The following is a 21,093-nucleotide window of genomic DNA, read 5'->3' on the forward strand; positions in this document are numbered from 1 at the left end:
CAATGGCTTCCAATATCTTTTTAAAAAGAGAAATACAAACTATCATGGCTTTAAAGAATGCTTCATAATCTGACCTTCATAATCTGACAGCTGTCATATCAGTGTGCAAGTCTAGCCTTATCTCCATGTATAACTTCCATCTTTGCCAGATTAACCTGTTTTACAGTTTCTCAAGCATGTCATATGTACCTGCAAATCCATATATTTTGCTGACAACATTTTCTTCCTCTGAAAGTGCTTCCCTCCACCAATCTAGTTTACATGAAGACTATCTTTCCAATGACTACTCTGGCCTAAAGTCACTCATTTTTTTTTAACTCATATAAATGAATTAAATACTGCCTTGTAATAGCCAGCTCTTAGGATCCAAGTATGTTATTTATATACACATCTTTATTTAAAGAACTTGCTCCATGTACTTTGGAAAAAAAGTTGTATTATGTTCTCTCCTTAACTATAGAAAACACTTATTGGAGGGATCATGCAGTATAGTATGCATTTGTGTCCTCCACAGCATACAATATCTTGCTATACCAACTGTTTGCACAATCATTGTGTCCTCCATAGCATACAATACATTGTTATACCAAATGTTTGCATAAGCAATATTTGTAAATGGCTGGAAAGACTGCACTTGGAGATTTTGCATGAGCATTAAAGGTACAATGCTAGTTGAGATGAAGACAGGGGCAGTAAAATTTTTTCATGAAGCATTTTGACAGTTCCTTAGAGTTCTGTCAAATTCTCTTAGGATTTCTCCCCCACCCCCCAATATATATACACACACACACACACACATCCATATCAATCTATCTATTTTTTTAAGTGAAAACATCTCAGTTTACACTTAACACTCAATCAACCCCATTTCAGTGGCCATTACAGTATGTCTGAAATTTACTAGATGGTCTGATTTAGATTTGCTGGTCTAAGTCACTTTTTAAACAGTGGTTTTACTATCATTTATGCCACCTTGCAGCTCATAAAAAGAAAACAACCTATGTATCTATCTCTACCGTATCTCAGGTTCCAATAAACCCCGTGGTGATATATCAGAAGGTTCCTGATTTCACGCCTAATTTGTTTCAAGCAAATTTATGATTTGTTTCAAACAAACCCTAAATCACAGTACAGTGCTTCTGAAGTTCAGAAGAGCTGCTCGGCTCCACTATACCTTCATCTGAATAGAGTATCAGATGAAAAAGAAACGAATTACTAAGGTGATTGTGAGCGAACTCATAAACGGTACCACCGCTGTGTGTGTGTATGTGTGCGTGTAAGATTCAAAGACATTAAAAAGATTTTGCTTAAATGTGTTGGGTTGGCCGAAAGGTTTGTTCGTTTTTTTCCGTAAGATGGCTCGAGTAGTGCTTAGTTGTCTTTAACTTCATTCGAAACAATTTTGTTAAATTGTATTGTGACAGCTGTCATATCAGCGTGCATTTTTAAAAGACATCAAAATTGGTGATTTTTTTTGTGTAGTCATTTTAATATTGAAGATGGAAGAAAAAAGCAACATTTTTGGCATATTATGCTTTATTATTTCAAGAAAGGTAAAAACGCAACTGAAACGCAAAAAAAGATTTGTGCAGTGTATGGAGAAGGTGCTGTGACTGATCGAATGTGTCCAAAGTGGTTCGCGAAGTTTCATGCTGGAGATTTCTCGCTGGACAGTGCTCCACGATCAGGTAGACCAGTTGAAGTTGATAGTGATCAAATCGAGACATTAATTGAGAACAATCAAGGTTATACCACGTGGGAGATAGCCGACATACTCAAAATATCCAAATCAAGCGCTGAAAATCATTTGCACCAGCTTGGTTATGTGAATCGCTTTGATGTGAGGGTTCCACATAAGTTAAGCGAAAAAAACCTTCTTGACTATATTTCCTCATGCTATTCGGTACTTAAACGTAACAAAAATGTTCTGTTTTTAAAACAAATTGTGGTGGGCGATGAAAAGTGAATACTGTACAATAATATGGAACGGAAGAGTTCGTGGGGCAAGTGAAATGAACCACCACCAACCTCACCAAAGGCCGGTCTTCATCCAAAGAAGGTGATGTGTATATGGTGCGATGGAAGGGAGTCCTTTATTATGAGCTCCTTTCGGAACACCAAACAATTAATTCCAACAAGTACTGCTCCCAATTAGACCAACTGAAAGCAGCGCTCGACGAAAAGCGTCTGGAATTAGTCAACAGAAGACACATAATCTTCCATCAGAATACCGCAAGGCCACATGTTTCTTTGATGACCAGGCAAAAAACTGTTACAGCTTGGCTGGGAAGTTCTGATTCATCCGCCGTATTCACCACACATTGCACCTTTGGATTCCCATTTATTCCGGTCTTTACAAAATTCTCTTAATGCAAAAAAGTTCAATTCCCTGGAAGACTGTAAAAGGCACCTAGAACGGTTCTTTAAAAAGTTTTGGGAAGATGGAATTATGAAGTTGCCTGAAAAATGGCAGAAGGTAGTGGAACAAAATGGTGAATACGTTGTTCAATAAAGTTCTCAGTGAAAATGAAAAATGTGTCTAATATTTTTACTTAAAAACCAAAGGAAATTTTTGGCCAATCCAATAAGAAAATAGGACAGTGAAAGAGGCTGCAGTATTAAAAGTTTCCATAGAGTCACTATATGGAAAATTTTGGAAATTTAAATATCCACTACTGGAATTAAAACTGGTTAATGAATGAGCATGCAAGATGGCTATTTTGACCCAAGTTCTCTAGTTAGCCAACTCCTTCTTCCTGTGTTCTAAAATACTAAAAGTATTTTAGTATTTCAAACAAAATCTGTAGATAATCTTCAAGTTTATTTTTGGCCAGTAGTTTAAAATCTGCTAGCCTACTCTGGCAGTATAAGAGTTACCACCAAAATCCGTTCTTCCCTTCTTCCACAGTCATAGAGTTTAGCCTCTCTTGCAGTTAGGTATGGCCATATGACTAAGTTCTTGCCAGGAGACTGGGGGCAGAAGTGATGTGAGCAAGTTCTGGGTCACTTGGTTAAAAGGAAATTGGGGGTCTCTAACTTCCCTCCTTCCCATGAGCTGGAAGGCAGATGTTGTGGTGACCCAAATTAAACCGAGCACATAAGGGCAAGCCCCTGAAGGATAGCAGAGTAACAATATGGCAGGAACCCAGCTCCCTGAATGACTGTGTGCAGCAAAGCTGCTCTAAAATCCTGGGCCCCTCACCTTTAGGCTTTTATGTATGACAGAAAAAATCTACCTAAGCATTTTAATTTCTTTGTTTCAGAAGCATCTACCCTAATTCACCTACCAAACATTTTATTAGATAATATAAAAGTGGAAAAATAGTTTGGGTTTTGCCTCCTTTGTAGTTCCTTCTTATCCTTTGGCAAAGGTGTTTCACTCCTATCAACTTAAAAGAAACAACCCAAAGACAGGCCATAGCAAGGAAGATGTAAAGAAAAAAAAAACAAATACAAATAATCAAAAATTGGCGAACATACATGATTGTGCTAGATCTTAATGTAAAACAGAAATTCTCCTTTTTCTATCTTTTTAAAAATTTTTTTATACTTTATTTTTAATTTTATTTATTTATTATTATTTTTGGCTGCATTGGGTCTTCGTTGCTGCACACGGGCCTTCTCTAGTTGCAGCAAGCGGGGGCTACTCTTCATTGCGGTGGACGGGCTTCTCTCATCGCGGTGGCTTCTCTTGTTGCAGAGCACAGGCTCTAGGCGCAAGGGCTTCAGTAGTTGTGGCACACGGGCTCAGAAGTTGTGGCACACGGGCTCAGTAGTTGTGGCTCGCGGGCTCTAGAGCGCAGGCTCAGTAGTTGTGGTGCACGGGCTTAGCTGCTCCGCAGCATCCTTCCTGGACCAGGGCTCAAACCCGTGTTCCCTGCATTGGCAGGCAGATCCTTAACCACTGTGCCACCAGGGAAGTCCCTCCTTTTTCTTTATAAATATGTGATGCATAAAGTAAACCAAGCATTTCCTAGTGAGTGAAATCAAGTTAACGAAACTCAATACCATCTTGACCACATACAGCTCAATGAATCAATCCACTGGCGTCTTAATCAGGATGAACTTCTCCACTGACTCCAACAGTGACAGCAGCCCTTGGGCTTCTCTACTCACAGCACAGGAGACGATTGTCAATCAAATGCTGCCCACCAGAACTTTCCCACTCATTTGCTAACTTCTATTCACGTTCTCCTAAACATTCTGAGCACATTTCAGAAATAGAATTTTCTATAAATAAATGTTTTACTCTTATAAAATTTCTTCTTAAAATAAAAAGCAAAACCAAAACTCAGTTCAGTACACTAGAGAAACAAAAAGTTATGATCAGCTTTTTCACTTAAACACCATCTATGCTTAGAAAGAGCAATTCTTTGTGAACTACATACAAATGTTTTTAAAAGCAGGAAATATCAAAATATCCTTTAGACTATTTAGATTATTAGTTTAAATATTTAATTCCTAGAATTGTAGGTTAAAATAAACAAAATTTGATGCTTGATAGTGATGGCAATTATATTTACATTCAAACCCTTTTCTACAAATGACCTTGCTTCATATTTTATACAGAAAACTGAAGCTGAGCGTGAGCTCCCTTGATTCCTGCTTAGATAAAAGCTTATCTGCAGCCCCTACTGCCCTTATCTGTAAAAAAGTATTTCCTCCTATCTTTAAATACCCTTTCTCACTCCCTTCTGAGACCCTGCTTCACCAATTTTTCTCCAGTTTTGCCATCATAACCCCTTGCTCTCTTCAGGTATATTAATATGCCCAAGTATCTGTCGCCTTTAGTAAAACATTTCTCATGTTTTTTGCTCCCTTCAAAGCCAAACTTCTATCTCAAGAGTAGTCTTTCCTCTCAGTCTTAACTTCTCACGGTTACTCCTCAACCCTTTGGATTCCACATAAACACCTTCTCTGACCTCCCCATTGACAAGTCTAAGGGAAAGTTTTAAATTCTCAATTCACTAACCTCTTCGTGATCGAAATGATTTTTCCATGCATTTCAAGGACTCGCCAGGTTTGTCTTCTGATTCTCCAACCTCAGTCTTCTTGGTGTGCTTCCCTCCCTTTGCCTACTCCTTAAATGTTGTCATTCCCGAGAGCTACATATTTGCACGCCCTTTTTTTCTTCTTCCTTTTTCGTTTGGTCCTGTCTTCATACTCTGTATGTCTCCCAAGTGCGATTTCATTCAATCCCTTGTTTCAACTCCCACCTAATGCTGATGACTCCCAAATCTATGATTAAGTTCAGATTTATTTCTTGAGACACAAATACATTTCTAGTGGATATTTCCATCTGCTTATACATGACTAAAAATAATGTCCAATTTGAACTCATCATCTCTTTCTTCAACTTCATTACAATGGATTTTCTTTCCATTTTCTCTCTTTTGGTGAAAGGAACCACATATATAGTAATTTGATCAGAAGCCTGGGAAGATGACAGGTCGAGGCTGACTCTGGATTGTACCTTTTACTGATATAGAGAAACTGGTCTACAACAAAGAGTTATCAAACCTTTAAACATGAACTGCAAAGATATTATATTGCTTTCCTGTGGTGCTTTATTTATTTATTTTTTTTGCGGTACGCGGGTCTCTCACCGTTGTGGCCTCTCCCGCTGCGGAGCACAGGCTCTGGACGCACAGGCTCAGCGGCCATGGCCCACGGGCCCAGCCGCTCTGCGGCATGTGGGATCTTCCTGGACCGGGGCACAAATCCGTGTCCCCTGCATCGGCAGGCGGACTCTCAACCACTGCACCTCCAGGGAAGCCCTCCTGTGGTGCATTGTACATATAAAACACTTTCTAAGCAAACAGTAATAAGTTCTCAAATGCTTTTGTGTAAAATCCATGTTCAATAAGCAAACCACAGTCAGGGGATTATGAACTGCTAAGGACTACAGAAGCAGTATTTTGTAAGCCAGTAGTAGGATCAGGTAGTGGCTAAGCATGGAATTCTTCTAACCTCATTAATATCTTTTATAAACTAATACATATTTTTAGGTATAATATTCTGAATTCATTATAATTCCTACAGCTGTCAGTAAGTCTAGTTAATTTAGAGTAAGAAATACGAAAAGCAAATTGGGGTAGGAATTGTGATCTCTGAGATCAATGAGTACTTCTTAAGCAAAAACTGATCCTCCTTTAGATTATTATTTATAGCATGTAACTATACACTCTTTCCATAAGTATAACCCCCTTGGTGTTCTGCTAATAAAACAATAATTAATAAAAATGATTAATAATCTATAGGATAGTACAAAACTGAAATATTCATAAGATAAATATTTACATATTTAGAAAATGTGAGTGATGAGAATTATAGGTGTAGTTATTTGGAAGCTGTAAGAAGGCCTATGCTGAAAGAAGGCCTGAGAGACAAACTATTCAAACTTGGGTATTTGGTTAATGTTTTCTCAAAATGAACAAAGTGGGTCTGCCACTTGAAAGAAAACAACTGACAGTCTTAGTAGCCCAGCGGTTCTCAACTGGCGCTGTTTTGACCCCCAGGTGGCATCTGGCAATGTTTGGAGACCTTCTTCGTTCTCACACCTGGAGGGTGTAGGGGAGATGCTACTAGGTAGAGGTCAGAGATGCTGCTAAACGTCCTACAGTGTGTAAGACAGCCCTCACAACAAGGAATTCTCTGGCCAAAAGCAACAATGGTGTCAAGGTGGAGAAATCCTGTGGGTGCCAGTGATAAAAGCTAAGCTTTCAAACTAAAAAATATAAAAATTTAAATTTATTTTTACTTCATCTGTCACCATAAGCCTGACAGTTTCCCAATACTTAAAGACTTTTCTGATGAGATAAGTGGTGACATTAACGAATGTGAATTTTTGATATTGTATAATAAAATGTGCCAACACTTGGAAGATCCACATAACTCAGTGAACTAGTGTGTTCCAAATGACCAATACATGAGGTTAAAAAATTATACTTGGTTAAAAACTCCATTCAAAGTATAAAATACATCAGTGGATTTTAATGCAGCAGAACATAAAAGGCTAACTGCTATGGTTTCAGATTCCACACTTCAATAACTTTAAGAAACTACTACTAGTTAAGTTTTAGTGTAATATTAAAGAAGAATTTCCACAATTTTCTGAAAAGGCTATTAAAATACTGCCTTTTCTAGTTACATATCTGTGTAAAGCTGAATTTTCTTCATACACTTCACCAAAAGAATGTATTAAATAGACTGATTCAGCAGCAGATATGAAAATCCAGCTGTCTATATTAGATTAAATCAGGTGTTTTCAAAATTTGCAAAAATGTAAAATGCCACTATTTATACCTTTTTCTGAAAATGGTTATTTGCATTAAAATATATTATTTATGTTACCGTATTATGGTCTCCTACTGTTACTATTAAATTAGTTACTATTTTAAAAGTTTCTCAGTCAATTGGCAAATTTACTGATATTGGTAAATATGAACAGAAATAGATATAACCCACATAGATAAAAGCTCCTTGGCGGTCCTCAATAAAAAGAGTAAAAGGAGTTCTGAGACTAAAAAGTTTGAGAACCACTGATTTATATATTGTAGTTCTTGAATGCTGACCTTTGGATTACTAAATATCCCTATTTTCCAGGTATTGGCACAGAGATTAAATTATGCAAAACTCTAGGTATAAAGTTTGAAAAACAGAGTATTTGAAATCTCCCAAATAAAACAAATCGTATGTTCCTTACAAGATCAACTGAAAGCTATCACAGGCATATACATATGACTAAAATGGCTTTGAAATTATTGACAGTGTAACCAGAAATTGGAAATGAAGCCATTGCAAGGTATTTCCAGCCTTAGCCTTTGCCATCATAGCCACTTTTTAATCCCCGTTATCTTCAAATACCCTGCCATCTTCCAAAGTGCTATATGCCAGGAAGTCTTACCAACTTTACAGATATGAGTTTATTAAAGAAAACTCTTGCCAGTTAAAGATATTAAGGAATTATTTGCAATATAACAACTTTATTTAATTCATTAGGTGCCAGAATGTTACCAACATTTATTTCATGAGAAACAAACCAAATTATTAAAAACGTGTGTTTCAATATGTTTCAAGACTGAAAAGGTCTATTTTGCCTATCACAAAACAAAGTAATTCTTTACTTTGATAAAGCATTTGAAGATGGCCCTGTCCCCGTGAGAATTAAGGTAATACAATAGTATTTTGCTGATGTTACTAATATTACATCTAAATAAACAGGTGTATTAATATGTATTTTATAATGACATAAAAAAAACAAACCAAGACCTATCATCATTAGGGTGAAGAATGGTTAAATCTCCAGGCTGGAGAGGGCATACCTACCTAAAGCTTTCAAAGATGAAAGGGAGACTACGTTAAAATATCTGCCTAGGTTTTTCTGTGAGCATTGAATACACAACTTTGGAACATCTCTCACACAAAAATAGCGAGTGACATGTTGCTTTCCATCCCTCCTTTTTCAAGGGTATAGAGAGGTTAAGACTGTGAGCTCTGGAATTGGAGTGCTTGGGTTTAAATTCCTGCACCACCATTTACTGGTAGTATAACACTGGGCAAGGTACTTAACCTTTCTGTGCCCCAGTTTCCTTATCTGTAAAATGGACACAACAACAGCAACTATCCCATAAAATTGTTGTACAGGCCACCTGAATATGTGACTTAAAACAGAGCTTGATAATATGTGACTTAAAACAGAGCTTGATAATATGTGACTTAAAACAGAGCTTGATAAACAAGAAACACTCAATAGATGTGAGTGTTAACTCACATATGAGTTAACACTTAAATGTGACTTATAACAGAGCTTGATAAACAAGAAACACTCAATATAATATAATATGTGACTTAAAACAGAGCTTGATAAACAAGAAACACTCAATAGATGTGAGCTATTATTGTTGTTATAGTAAGTATTATTGTTACCTAATTCCCTAAACTACATAGGATAGCAACCACAAAACCACGGTATCCAGGGCTGACGTGACATGACAGATGTAGGAACCTACGTGACTGTGAATCTTTTCCTTACCAACACTAACATTCCTTTAGTCGAAGGAGGGAGATGGATACTAACAATTACTGAGTAAGAGCTAGTATAAGTTATAGGGCTAAAATTAAAAAAGAAAGTAGTTAGCATTGAAGTGAATTTAGAAATAACTAACAATAAATTTTAAAGTACTAGGTCACAAAAGGGTCATATTACAGATTTTACAAAATTTTACAGACTCTCCATAATAATATAATTATATATATTTTTTCTAGAAGATTATATAATACTAAGAGATGAGTGGACGCTGAAAAAGGGTACTGTTTGGATCAGTACCTTCTGTCTAAAGCCTTGAGACTAAGGAAAGAAATAGCAATTTCTAGAAAACATAAACAGGTAAATAAAACAAAAGAACCATTGCCTTCTCATGTGACAGAGGGCACATCCAACTTAGAAAAAAATTAATATTTGGGTGTTAATTACTATAATACAGCAAGTATCTAGCATCACCATTACACAACACTTTAGGTTTAAAAGGTGCAGAATTCCCTCACTGAGCCATTTGCTGAACGCTTACAGATGAACTAGGCACCGTACTTGTACTAGATATGGAGGAGACAAAGGTGAAGGAAATACAGCGCCTGCTTCAGGACGTTCACAGCCTTTTGGAGAAGACATATATGTAAACAAATAATTCAAGTACCACAAAATAAATATTTAAAAAATAGCGATTTGAATGGAGTGCTCTGGGAACTTTGAAAGGGACACGGCTCACTGCCAGAAAAGACTTTATGAAAGAGGTAACATTTGAGCTGGATCTTAAAGGTGAACAAAGAGTTTTCAGATTGAAGGAGAGACATTGTAAACATAGGGAGCAACACGTGTGCAAAAAGTATGAAGTAATAAGTCTGGAGGACGGTGACATTTCAGGTAAGGCACCCAGTGATGCACTGGGTGCCTGAGGCGAAAACGAGGCAGGAGAAGGAGGTCTCAGGCTATGTCAGACTGCGTCTCCTGTGCCTTGGGCAATCCTGTGAGCAATGAGGTCCCCGTAAAGGTATTCCACCAGAAAACTGACACAGTTTGGTTTCTTAGAAAAACAAGTCTGGGGCTACTCTGGAGGACGCACTTAAATAGAAGACAACTCAAATCTGAATCTGCTAAGTAAGAACCCTGTTAAGCTATTATTCTCATCTTGCCTGAAAAAATAAGCTGCTTTAACAAAATAGTGTCCCTAAACAGATGATCAAAAATCAACGTAAACTGCCATCATCAAGATTAAGAGAACCAAACTATGTACACAAATATATCATATTAATGAATTATTATAGTGATCTCATAGAAAATTATTAATAGGGCTATAATAAAACAAATATTCAGCTCCAGAACACAAGTCAAATATTTTTTAAAAGGACAAAATATTATATATACTCCAAAATATCAACTACAAAGTAGTTTTATTGTTACTTCTTCATACTTTTGGGTTCTTTTGAAATTTTCCACAATAAGCAAGGAATACATTTATAATCATTAATAAATTTTAAAAGCATTCACTGTTTATTGCATTTCATAAACAATTATCTTTATAAAAATTCTAAAACTAAAATATTACCTTTTTGTCCCCTTGTTTTCGTCTTCTTAACCCTGGTCTATAATCATCTCCAAATCTCAGAAAGTAATAGTAAGAAACTAGCCTCTCAATAGGATCCCTTATGACATTAATGTAAATTGGCTTCTTCTTCACACCAAATCTGAAATAGAGAAAAATTTAAAAGGTGAAATCAACCCTTTCATTCTGTTTGGGGTGTCCTGAAATTGAAGTTTGAGGTATTAATTCTATATAGAAAAAAACATGAGTTAATTAAATAAAATACAGTATGTGGAGATTAGAAAATATTTTAGGATTATACTACAATAAAGTAAATAAGAAATAAGAATTTTAAAATTACAGCTGAAGATAAAGGAGAGAAGGGAAAATTGAGTGACAAATAATTTTAAATTTTACTAGCAAGAATTACATAAAACATTTCAATTTCACATAGCAATGATTTCTCACTTCTGACCCACCAAACTAGATAAACATTGTCAATGGATATAGCAGAAGTCCACACAAGCGCGATCATTTGAGCCTAACGTCTGTGACGCTAATTTTAAAGACAAGATAGAAGTGAAAAACATTAAGTCTTCAGCATTATTTCCTTAGGGAATGATAGAGAGTTGGAGGAACACAGAAGGAGTATATTTTAGCCACCCTTGCAGATCCTAGAATTGTCTAGCTGATTCCTGTTCTAATATCCTCACTTATCCCAGCCTTAAACCTTAGTGTTATCCTGACTCTCCTTTATTCTTCTTTAGCACGGTTACCAAGTCCTTCTGATTTTTTCTTTTGTAGGCTTTCTCAGAGATTTGACCTGTCTTCCTCACTTCCTTTCTTGTCACAACTGCCCTCTTTGTAGGCCTCTTGCTTGGATTACTGCAATAATTGATGGTTTTCTAATAATAAGAATTGGTTTTCTTGCATCCAGTCTCTCTCCCTTTCAGTCTACCTTCATACCAATTCTCAACTGATATTACCTCATTTATTAGATCACTCTTCTTAGAAACCTGAAATACCCCTACTGTTTATGTTGACTTCAAACCCAAACTCCTTTGCTTGGTTGTTAATGTCTGCTTGCCTTATGTCTTGGGTTCCACCTTACTTATCTAACTTTATTTTCAACTCTCCTCAAACAAGAAACATCTATCTGTTACAGTTAGGCCCACCTCTTCTGCTTCCCAACAACTCCTATTTCTCCTTACATACCTTTGCTCATTCTATCTTCCTTAACTAGAATGCCTTTCTCATTGTCTTATTCTTTCTATTACATTCATTCATTCAAAAAGTACCTTTTCGTGTATCCAATATATTCCAGGAACTATTCTAATATTAGGAAAACAGCAGTGAAAAAAAAGGAAAAATTCCTCGTCCTTCTGGAGCTAACATTCTACTTGGGAGAGACAGAACATAAACCAATAAATAAGTAAATATGTTAGATGGTAAAAATACTAAGGAGAGAAATGATGCAGTGCATGGAATAGGCAGAAGTGGGGAGAGTACAATTCAAAACAGGGTTTTCCAGGGAGGCAGCAGTGTTATTATGTGATGAGAAGAGAGCCATGTAGATATCTAGGAGAAAGTGTTCCAGGAAGATAAGACTTCGAAGTATGAAGGCCCCAAAGCAGCTAAGTGCCAGGCATTTTTGAGGACCAGCAAGGAGGTCAATCTGGCTGCAGCAGAATCAGGAAGGGGACAGTAACAGAGAATGGGAGTGGAGAGATGGGGGTGGTGGTAGAAGACGTGCAGATCACGTGGGCCTTGTAGAGCATGTTATGTATCAGGAGGGAGGCCTTCCTGAGTCAGCCGAGAAGTGTCACGATATGGGATCTGATGTACAGCATGGCGACTATAATGAACAATACTGTACATACTGTATACTTGAAAGTTGCTATGTCAGTAGGTTTTAAATGTTCTCATCACGACAGCAGCGACAAAAACAAGATGGTAATCATGTGAGGTGAGGATGTGTTAACTAACCTTATTGTGGTAAACATCTCACAATACATGTGTATAGCAAATCATCACATGGTACACCTTAAACTTACACCATGTTATACGTCAGTTATGTGTCAATAAAGCTGGGGGAAGAAAGGTTGTTGGCTGTTGTTTTGGAATAAACTGAAGCAGGCAATAACAAAATCTTGTGAAGTCTAGGAAGTCTTCCTGATGACTCCAGCATACAGTGCTATCTGCTCTCATTTGACACCTGCACCCAGGAGCTATTGCTATCAGGCAGTTTTACTCTTGGCTTGTCCTGCTAGCGTTTCTCTTGTGAGTCTTTCCTCCCCAATAGCATTATAAGCCACGTGAGGGTAGGCAGAGTGCTTCACACTTCCTTTATATATTTCACAGGGCCTGGTACACATAAATACTTGCCCGCTGGTTAGTACTATTTGAAAGATTAAAAAAAAATATTAGCAATCTCTGTAAAACTGGGAATCACAGTGAGAAATGAGGAAAGTAAGCTTAAGTTGTACGACTCAATAAGAGATAGTGAAAGTTGCTTATTCTCTTGACAGTCTTGATATGTTCACTCGTCTGCCCAGAGAAACCCTCAATTTAGCTAACTGCTTATAACAAATTTCCCTTCTTACTAAAATATTTTTTCAAAGGCACGAAAAAGCACACAGCTAACCTGACTAGTTTCACATTTTCCCCTTACTTCTGCCTGTTACAATAAATGTCTTAGGCACAACAGGCATTCTATAAATGTTTTATACTAAATGCTTAAGCAAATGAGTAGTGAAAAGAGACCACAGAAGAGAAAAAAGCAAGGTGCCTGGATATGACTCGATTCTTTTAGCTTCTGAATGATTGTAAATTAACTGAACAGGAAGTCCTAACTTACAAACAGGCTGTATTCTATAAAATTGCTTTGTGTGTAAAAAAGGGGTCAACTCTCCTGAATTCTAGTCCTTTTCTCATCATTAAGTAAGTGTAAGTCTAAGTCACTAAAATCCTTTGTACATATGGAAATACTGAAAACTACACAGAACTTTTTGGTAAAACGTTATTATATTAAATTTGTGAGTTGGTTTATTAGAACTTGGGACATATTTTTTTCACTAAACAACTCATAAACCTATAAAACCAACAATTCAGTAAAAAATTTTTTTCACAAATTTTTAAAGGAAGAAACTATTGTTGCAAATAAATGTACGGCACTGTCAAATTAGGTATCAGGGTAGAAGCTCCATGAGGGCAAAGGATTGTTTCTCTCTTGTTCATGGCTTTATCACTAGTGTTCAGTAAGGTGTCAGAAACATAGGTGTTGGATATTAAAATTAGGTTGAATAGACCGCTGTGAATTGGCCACTTACAAAAGCCTTTTTGTGGGACGGTGCACCCACTAGTGAGAAGAGGGTAGGTAGGGAGGTATCAGGGATACACAGTTGCTACCTTAACTGCTAGAGCTGTCTTGTAAGAGGAATCTAAAAGGGGGAAGCACAGGGCAGTGGGGCAATGACTCCATTCTTAAGACTGTGGGATTCCCTGGGAACCTCCATTATCATCTCCATTATTAGCCACTGATCCACGTGAACTATTCCCTTGGGAATTACTTCGTCCCAGAACATCTCCTACCAATGCCTCTTCTTTTTTGCTTTCTGCTAGCCCCTGACATGTGGAACAGATAGCAATTCTTACCAAGTAGAAGTGAAAGGGGGATATGGCACTTGACAAAACTCTTCCTGCTGTCTGGGAAATGACTCTCTGGGGCATGGCTTTGGGTGGTGCTTATATGTATGAAACATGATTTTAATGAGATAACCTATGTGAACTTATTCTGAAAATGGCTAAGAACTATTATTTATAAGTTAGGGTATGGCTGTATAGACATAAAGGCAAGGAATTATAACTGAAAATAGGCATGATAAAAGAGCATCAGGCCACTCAGCTCAGCTAGTTAGGAAACAAGCATCCTCTTAAGTTTGTATGTTTAAAACTTTGGCCAAACAGGTAGTTTTGTACCAGTGGAAAAGTATGTTCTGTAGTTGCAGACTCCAGCTTTAACCCTGGTCAGTCATCTGAGCTGTTCCTCAGGAGGGCTCAGATGGAAGAGTAGAAAACCCATCTTCCCTCCAGGAAACTAAACTATCATTGACCCATTAGAACATAATCTTCCTAGGAAGAGAACAGCAGATTTGGTAGGAATCTGCAATGTTATATGGCGATCAAAAGGGAAAAAATATAATCTGAGCAGCAGGTTGGTAAGAAACCTTATTCTTGCCATGTCAGCATGTATGTACGACAGCAAGAGAGACAAACCAGGCACATTTCCTTACACCCACACTCTGTATAGCCTAGGATGAATGAACAGTAAGAATAGCTAAAAGAACAAGTGCATACTCAGAACTTTTGAAAGGAACCTTGTCAACTGGCTAGACAAAGCCTAAATGGAAGATGATGAAGCTGAAGGAGAGCTGAATAGCCTTTGGGAAGCATTAACGCTTGGAGATTTCTGCTTCATACCAGACTTAACACTTCTAGTTAATCAGCAGTCTCACAGGGGGAACAAAGATATCTTACACAGTCAACCTATGGTTGGATGAATCTGTGGATACGGAGACTGCAAATAACAAGGGAGGACTGTACATATTTATTCTGGACTCTCTTATCCCTAAAGTGTTCATAGAAAGCTTCAAATCCTTCTAGTGGTAAGTTCCCATTGTCTTGTTTCAAAAACAGTGAATGACCTGTTGGTATTTATTGGTCCCACTGATAACGATGTTAAGAATAAAAGATTTTTAAAATAATTATTTATCTCTTAAAAAGAACATTCATCTATTAAAATGGCCCAAATTTTAAAAAGGGGGGAGTGTGGTCCAACAATACCGAAGGCTGGTAAGGATACACAGCAACTGGAACTCTCGTGCACTTTTGGTGAGACTGCAAAATAATAAAGCCACTTGGGAAAACAGCTTAGCCGTGTCTTACAGAGCTACCATACAATTCAGCAATCCCACTTCTAGGTTCTCCCCAAGAGAAATGAAGACATTGTGTCCACACAAAACCTGTATGCAAATGTTTTGACAACTTTATTCATAATCACCAAAAGCTGGAAACAACCCAAGTATCCAGGATCTGGTAGATGGACAGTAAGGATGGTGGTGCCTCCATCCTTACTACTCAGTAAGGAACTAACTACTGATACATGCATCAAATTGGATGAATGTCAAAAGCATTATGCTAAGTGAAAGAAGCCAGGTTCAAAAAACTTGGTGACTGACTAGATATATGTGGCAAAGAAAAGGGTTGTTCAAGATGACTCTAAAGTTTCTTGCTTGGATGTTTTGATAAATAAAAACGGGTAAACTTCCCAAAAGAGAACATTGGAGGCAAAGAGAGAATCTTGAGCAATGCCTTATTAGGACTTGGGAATAAGGAGGGCCAGCACAGAGTCAGACAGGGAGAAGAAAACACCAGTAAGACAACGTGGTAACTGAACGAAGACAGAGTTTTAAAAGAGCCTAACACAGCTCTGTGTGAGTCACAAACTAACTGCTTCACATACATTATCATATTTAATCCTCACAACCACCCATGAAGTAGTTACTTTAATTATCCACATTTTACAAATGGGGAAACTGAAGATCTGAAGTCATGTGGCTGAGACTGCTGAGCTGGGAAGGAACTGAGGAGGATTTAACTAGAAATCTGACTTGAGAGATTACTCCTTAGCATCTACAGGATCAATGCTACAGAGAGAGCTAGTAATACAAATCAATAAAAAGCCAACTCTCGCATATTATTTGCAATGATTAAAATAATTTAAAAAATGTTTCTACAGTGTTTGTGACATATTTGTTGAAAGTTGTAGCAAGTGGTGCAAACTTCAACTGGTTCAGCAGATAAGTACAAGGCAAAAGGGACAATCTCACATGAATCTACATACTACTAAACTTGTCCTGACATATCTGTTTCTTTACTGATTTACCTCAATTGTTCTGAAAAAGACAACAGGGGTGATACAGAGAAACCAAAATGATGGTGATGAAAACCCATACTCATTCCTGGGGATGACCACAAAGGTACACACCTGACGTGGACCTGAATAAAACTGACTGTTGGATCAAGAATAATTTCCAAATATCTTTCTAAGACCAGATGCTGACATATGACCCTAGGTAGCTAGATCATAAAAAATCTCAGCAGAGTCTGATCAAAAACAGCATTAAAATAGTTTTCTTTTAGCTGGACATTATCCTTTATAAAGGAAAATGTTCTGAAAAAGGTTTTTGAAAGAGATATTCAAATGTTTTTCTTTTGTATAAAATTTGAAGAAAATCAAAATGGGAGTGATAGATGCTGCTGATAAATGAGTGGTATAAATTTAAAAGGGAGAATAATCTGTAATATTTTAACTGTTTATAATGAACCATAATGAAGTGATAATAATAGTAAAAAAGGGGGTTTCAGTGAACTCACTGAGGACAAGAACTGCAACTTATTCAACTTTATATTGCCTGCATCCTAGGACAATTTGAAAATGTCTAACCTACACAATTTTTTTCCACTGGAAAATTTCTAAATTTACGATGTTAGCATATCTGCATTATTTTAAAATGGTTTGTTCACCAATTAAAAAAAAACAGTAATTAAACACTAAAGGGAAAAATGGAAGGAAGAACTAGGAAATGTGCTTAAAAAAATAAGGATAGAGTTAAGACAAAAAGGAATAAGACAGGACAGGAATGAAAATATGTAACAAGAAGATATTTTTGTTATTATTCTAAAGTTCTGAATAAAAACAGATAAACCAAAACAGATAACTGTAACCAAAACACAGCGTGAGCAGATATCAGCTTGCAAATAAAATGTGTGCTTCTTAGTGATCAGTCTAAATTAGAAACCACTTTTAATACTTTATTTAATACTTTATCTTACTGCCTGGGTTTCCTGGGGTATCCTGGGTTTGTACTCTCTTTAGTGTTTCTGCTAAGGCAACTGAAAAGCTATGTGACTAAATATCTCTTTCATCAAATTTGACGGTTTTCTCCTGAAGGCAAGTATTTTAATGGACTCCACAACGTACTACACCAGTCAAGAATATGTTTTAAACAATAAAATATTTAAAAAATTGGTAAAGTGATGTTCCTTTCCTCTTCCTTACTCATTCGTGGTGAGTATGACAAACTAAAAATTATTTTAAAAGATAGTAGTTACATCTAAAATAGTTTGTGACTATATACATCAAAATACATTTCTGCCTGTTGATTTTTTTAAGGTATTTGTTTAACATCTTGTAAAGGTCTATTAAAGTTTTTCACAATACATATTGCTTCCAATAAAATGAAACACATTAGGAAAATATTCAAACCCTTAAATGTTCATGTTAATATTTAAAAAATGAGATTAAACTTTCCAAGAACCTTTACATTTTTTTAACTGCAAAAACCCTAGCATACACCAGAACTTCATTCTAAGTATAAGACTTTTGCCCAAAGCAAAAGCACTCAATATATTATTTTAATATTGAAAACCTCAAGTATGAGAAACCAAGCTGTGTGTGGAAAAAAAATAAATCATTTAGGTGAAAAGGTAACAAACATTCAATTGAAGGATAATGCAGCCCTGAGGGAAAATATGCATATGAATGAAGTTTATGAAATTGGTCCAATGCCTCTGTAAAGAAAAAATAATTAGTTTATCTTAAAGCTGCCTATAAAATGTTTTCAATATTGCTGTATGAATTATTTATAGAAAAATGTACATCTAACTTTAAAGCAACCACTTTACTGTAACATGTTGAGTGCTGTGGAAGAAACTAGCAATAAGAATATATTGTTCTATGTATGTAATATTTGGGAGACTCCTTTTAATTACGGGCTTTTCAAAAAAGTTCAGATTTATTATCAATGTGAATCAGTAATATTTCATTCAACTCCTTTTCAAATTTGAGAAGTTAAAATGACAGTGGGATATCAATTAAATTTTTGGATTTTACACAGAATGCTCATTCAAGTTGACAAATACATGAGGGTGTATTACTTTGAAGTCATGACTGCTAATGCAATGACTGAGCAAACATGTCTAAGCTTAAATAATTTAAAAATCTATTTTTAATGTTTTTGAAGTTAGTGCAGAGTTTTATTAGGGAAAAGATCTGCATTTGAAGTTTTCCCATAATGATATTCAATGTGTTACATAAAACGTTTAAATGGATTCATCAAGCCACATACATTTACAGAATATTCCTTTTGACCAGTTTTCTGATTAGTACTTAAAGCAGCACAGACTCTAGGGGGAGCCCCATAGTGCTTGGATACTATACGTAAGCCTGTTGTTTTATGAACTTTTCTTCAGAGAATTATGATAGGAATACCTTGATCCCACGCCTCCCCAAAAACAGGGAAAATGAGAGTTAGTTATGTCCAGATTCAGGCAAATCACTATAAAGGAAAATCACTTAAAAAAGAAAGTGTCTTTAAGGAAATCAAAAAATACCTAGAAACAAATGACAATGAAAACACAACGACCCAAAACCTACCGGATGGAGCAAAAGCAGTTCTAAGAGGGAAGTTTATAGCAATACAACCCTACCTCAAGAAACATGAAACATCTCAAACAACCTAAACTTACACCTAAAGCAATTAGAGAAAGAAGTAAAACTAAAATCTGGTTCTTTGAGAAGATAAACAAAATTGATAAACCATTAGCCAGACTCATCAAGAAAAAAAGGGAGAAGACTCAAATCAATAGAATTAGAAATGAAAAGGGAGAAGTACAACTGACACTGTAGAAATACAAAGGATCACGATAGATTACTACAAGCAACTACACGCCAATAAAATGGACAACCTGGAAGAAACGGACAAATTCTTAGAAAAGCACAACCTTCCGAGACTGAACCAGGAAGAAATAGAACATTTAAACAGACCAATCACAAGCACTGAAATTGAGACTATGATTAAAAATCTTCCAACAAACAAAAGCCCAGGACCAGATGGCTTCACAGGCGAATTCTATCAAACATTTAGAGAAGGCCTAACACCTATCCTTCTCAAACTCTTCCAAAATATAGCAGAAGGAGGAACACTCCCAAACTCATTCTACGAGGCCATCATCACCCTGATACCAAAACCAGACAAAGATGTCACAAAGAAAACTACAGGCCAACATCACTGATGAACATAGGTGCAAAAATCCTCAACAAAATACTAGCAAACAGAATCCAACAGCACATTAAAAGGATCCTACACCATGATCAAGTGGGCTTTATCCCAAGAATGCAAGGATTCTTCAATATACGCAAATCAATCAATGTGATACACCATATTAACAAATTGAAGAATAAAAACCATATGATCATCTCAATAGATGCAGAAAAAGCTTTTGACAAAATTCAACACCATTTATGATAAAAACCCTGCAGAAAGTAGGCATAGAGGGAATTTACCTCAACATAATAAAGGCCATATATGACAAACCCACAGCCAGCATCATTCTCAACGGTGAAAACTGAAATGATTTCCTCTAAGATCAGGAAAAAGACAACGGTGTCCACTCTCACCACTATTATTTAACATAGTTTTGGAAGTTTTAGCCACAACAATCAGAGAGGAAAACGAAATAAAAGGAATCCAAGTCGGAAAAGAAGAAGTAAAACTGTCACTGTTTGCAAATGACATGACACAATACATAGAGAATCCTAAAAATGCTACCAGAAAACTACTAGAGCTAATCAATGAATTTGGTAAAGTAGCAGGATACAAAATTAATGCACAGAAATCTCTTGCATTCCTAGACACTAAAGATGAAAAATCTGAAACAGAAATTAAGGAAACACTCCCATTTGCCATTGCAACAAAAAGAATAAAATACCTAGGAATAAACCTACCTTAGGAGACAAACTACCTGTATGCAGAAAACTATAAGACACTGATGAAAGAAATTAAACACGACACAAACAGATGGAGAGATATACCATGTACTTGGATTGGAAGAATCAACATTGTGAAAATGACTCTACTACCCAAAACAATCTACAGATTCAATGCAATCCCTATCAAACTACCACTGACATTTTTCACAGAACTAGAACAAAAAATTTCACAATTTGTGTGGAAACACAAAAGACCCCAAATAGCCAAAGCAATCTTGAGAAAGAAAAATGTAGCTGGAGGAAGCAGATTCCCTGACTTCAGACTATACCACAAAGCTACAGTAATCAAGATAGTATGGTACTGGTACCCAAACAGAAATATAGATCAATGGAACAGGATAGAAAGCCCAGAGATAAACCCATGCATATATGGTCACCTTATCTTTGATAAAGGAGGCAAGAGTATACAATGGAGAAAAGACAGCCTCTTCAATAAGTGGTGCTGGGAAAACTGGACAGCTACATGTAAAAGAATGAAATTAGAACACTCCCTAACACCATATACAAAAATAAACTCAAAATCGATAAAGCCCTAAATGTAAGGCCAGGCACTATAAAACTCTTAGAGGAAAACATAGAACACTTTATTACATAAATCACAGCAAAATCCTTTTTCACCCA

The 21,093-nt window shown here is 36.4% G+C and overlaps 1 protein-coding gene across 5 annotated transcripts in view; it reads right to left on the reverse strand.

Annotated features, from left to right (window-relative positions):
- Positions 1 to 21,093, reverse strand: part of HS2ST1 (heparan sulfate 2-O-sulfotransferase 1) — a 227,372-nt gene that overhangs the window by 43,059 nt on the left and 163,220 nt on the right. For all 5 annotated transcript variants that reach the window (XR_016394809.1, XR_016394808.1, XM_022580914.3 and 2 more), the window contains one exon: positions 10,605 to 10,743. Coding sequence is in view for 3 of the 5 variants with exons in the window: in XM_022580914.3 (XP_022436622.1) it covers positions 10,605 to 10,743 (139 nt within the window). In the remaining 2 variants the exon portion in view is untranslated. The remainder of the gene's footprint in view (positions 1 to 10,604; positions 10,744 to 21,093) is intronic.

The sequence above is a fragment of the Delphinapterus leucas genome, chromosome 1, assembly GCF_059928025.1.
Source record: "Delphinapterus leucas isolate spDelLeu-1000000601 "Yukka" chromosome 1, BTC_Dleu_Yukka2, whole genome shotgun sequence".
In the NCBI taxonomy this organism is placed as follows: domain Eukaryota; kingdom Metazoa; phylum Chordata; class Mammalia; order Artiodactyla; family Monodontidae; genus Delphinapterus; species Delphinapterus leucas.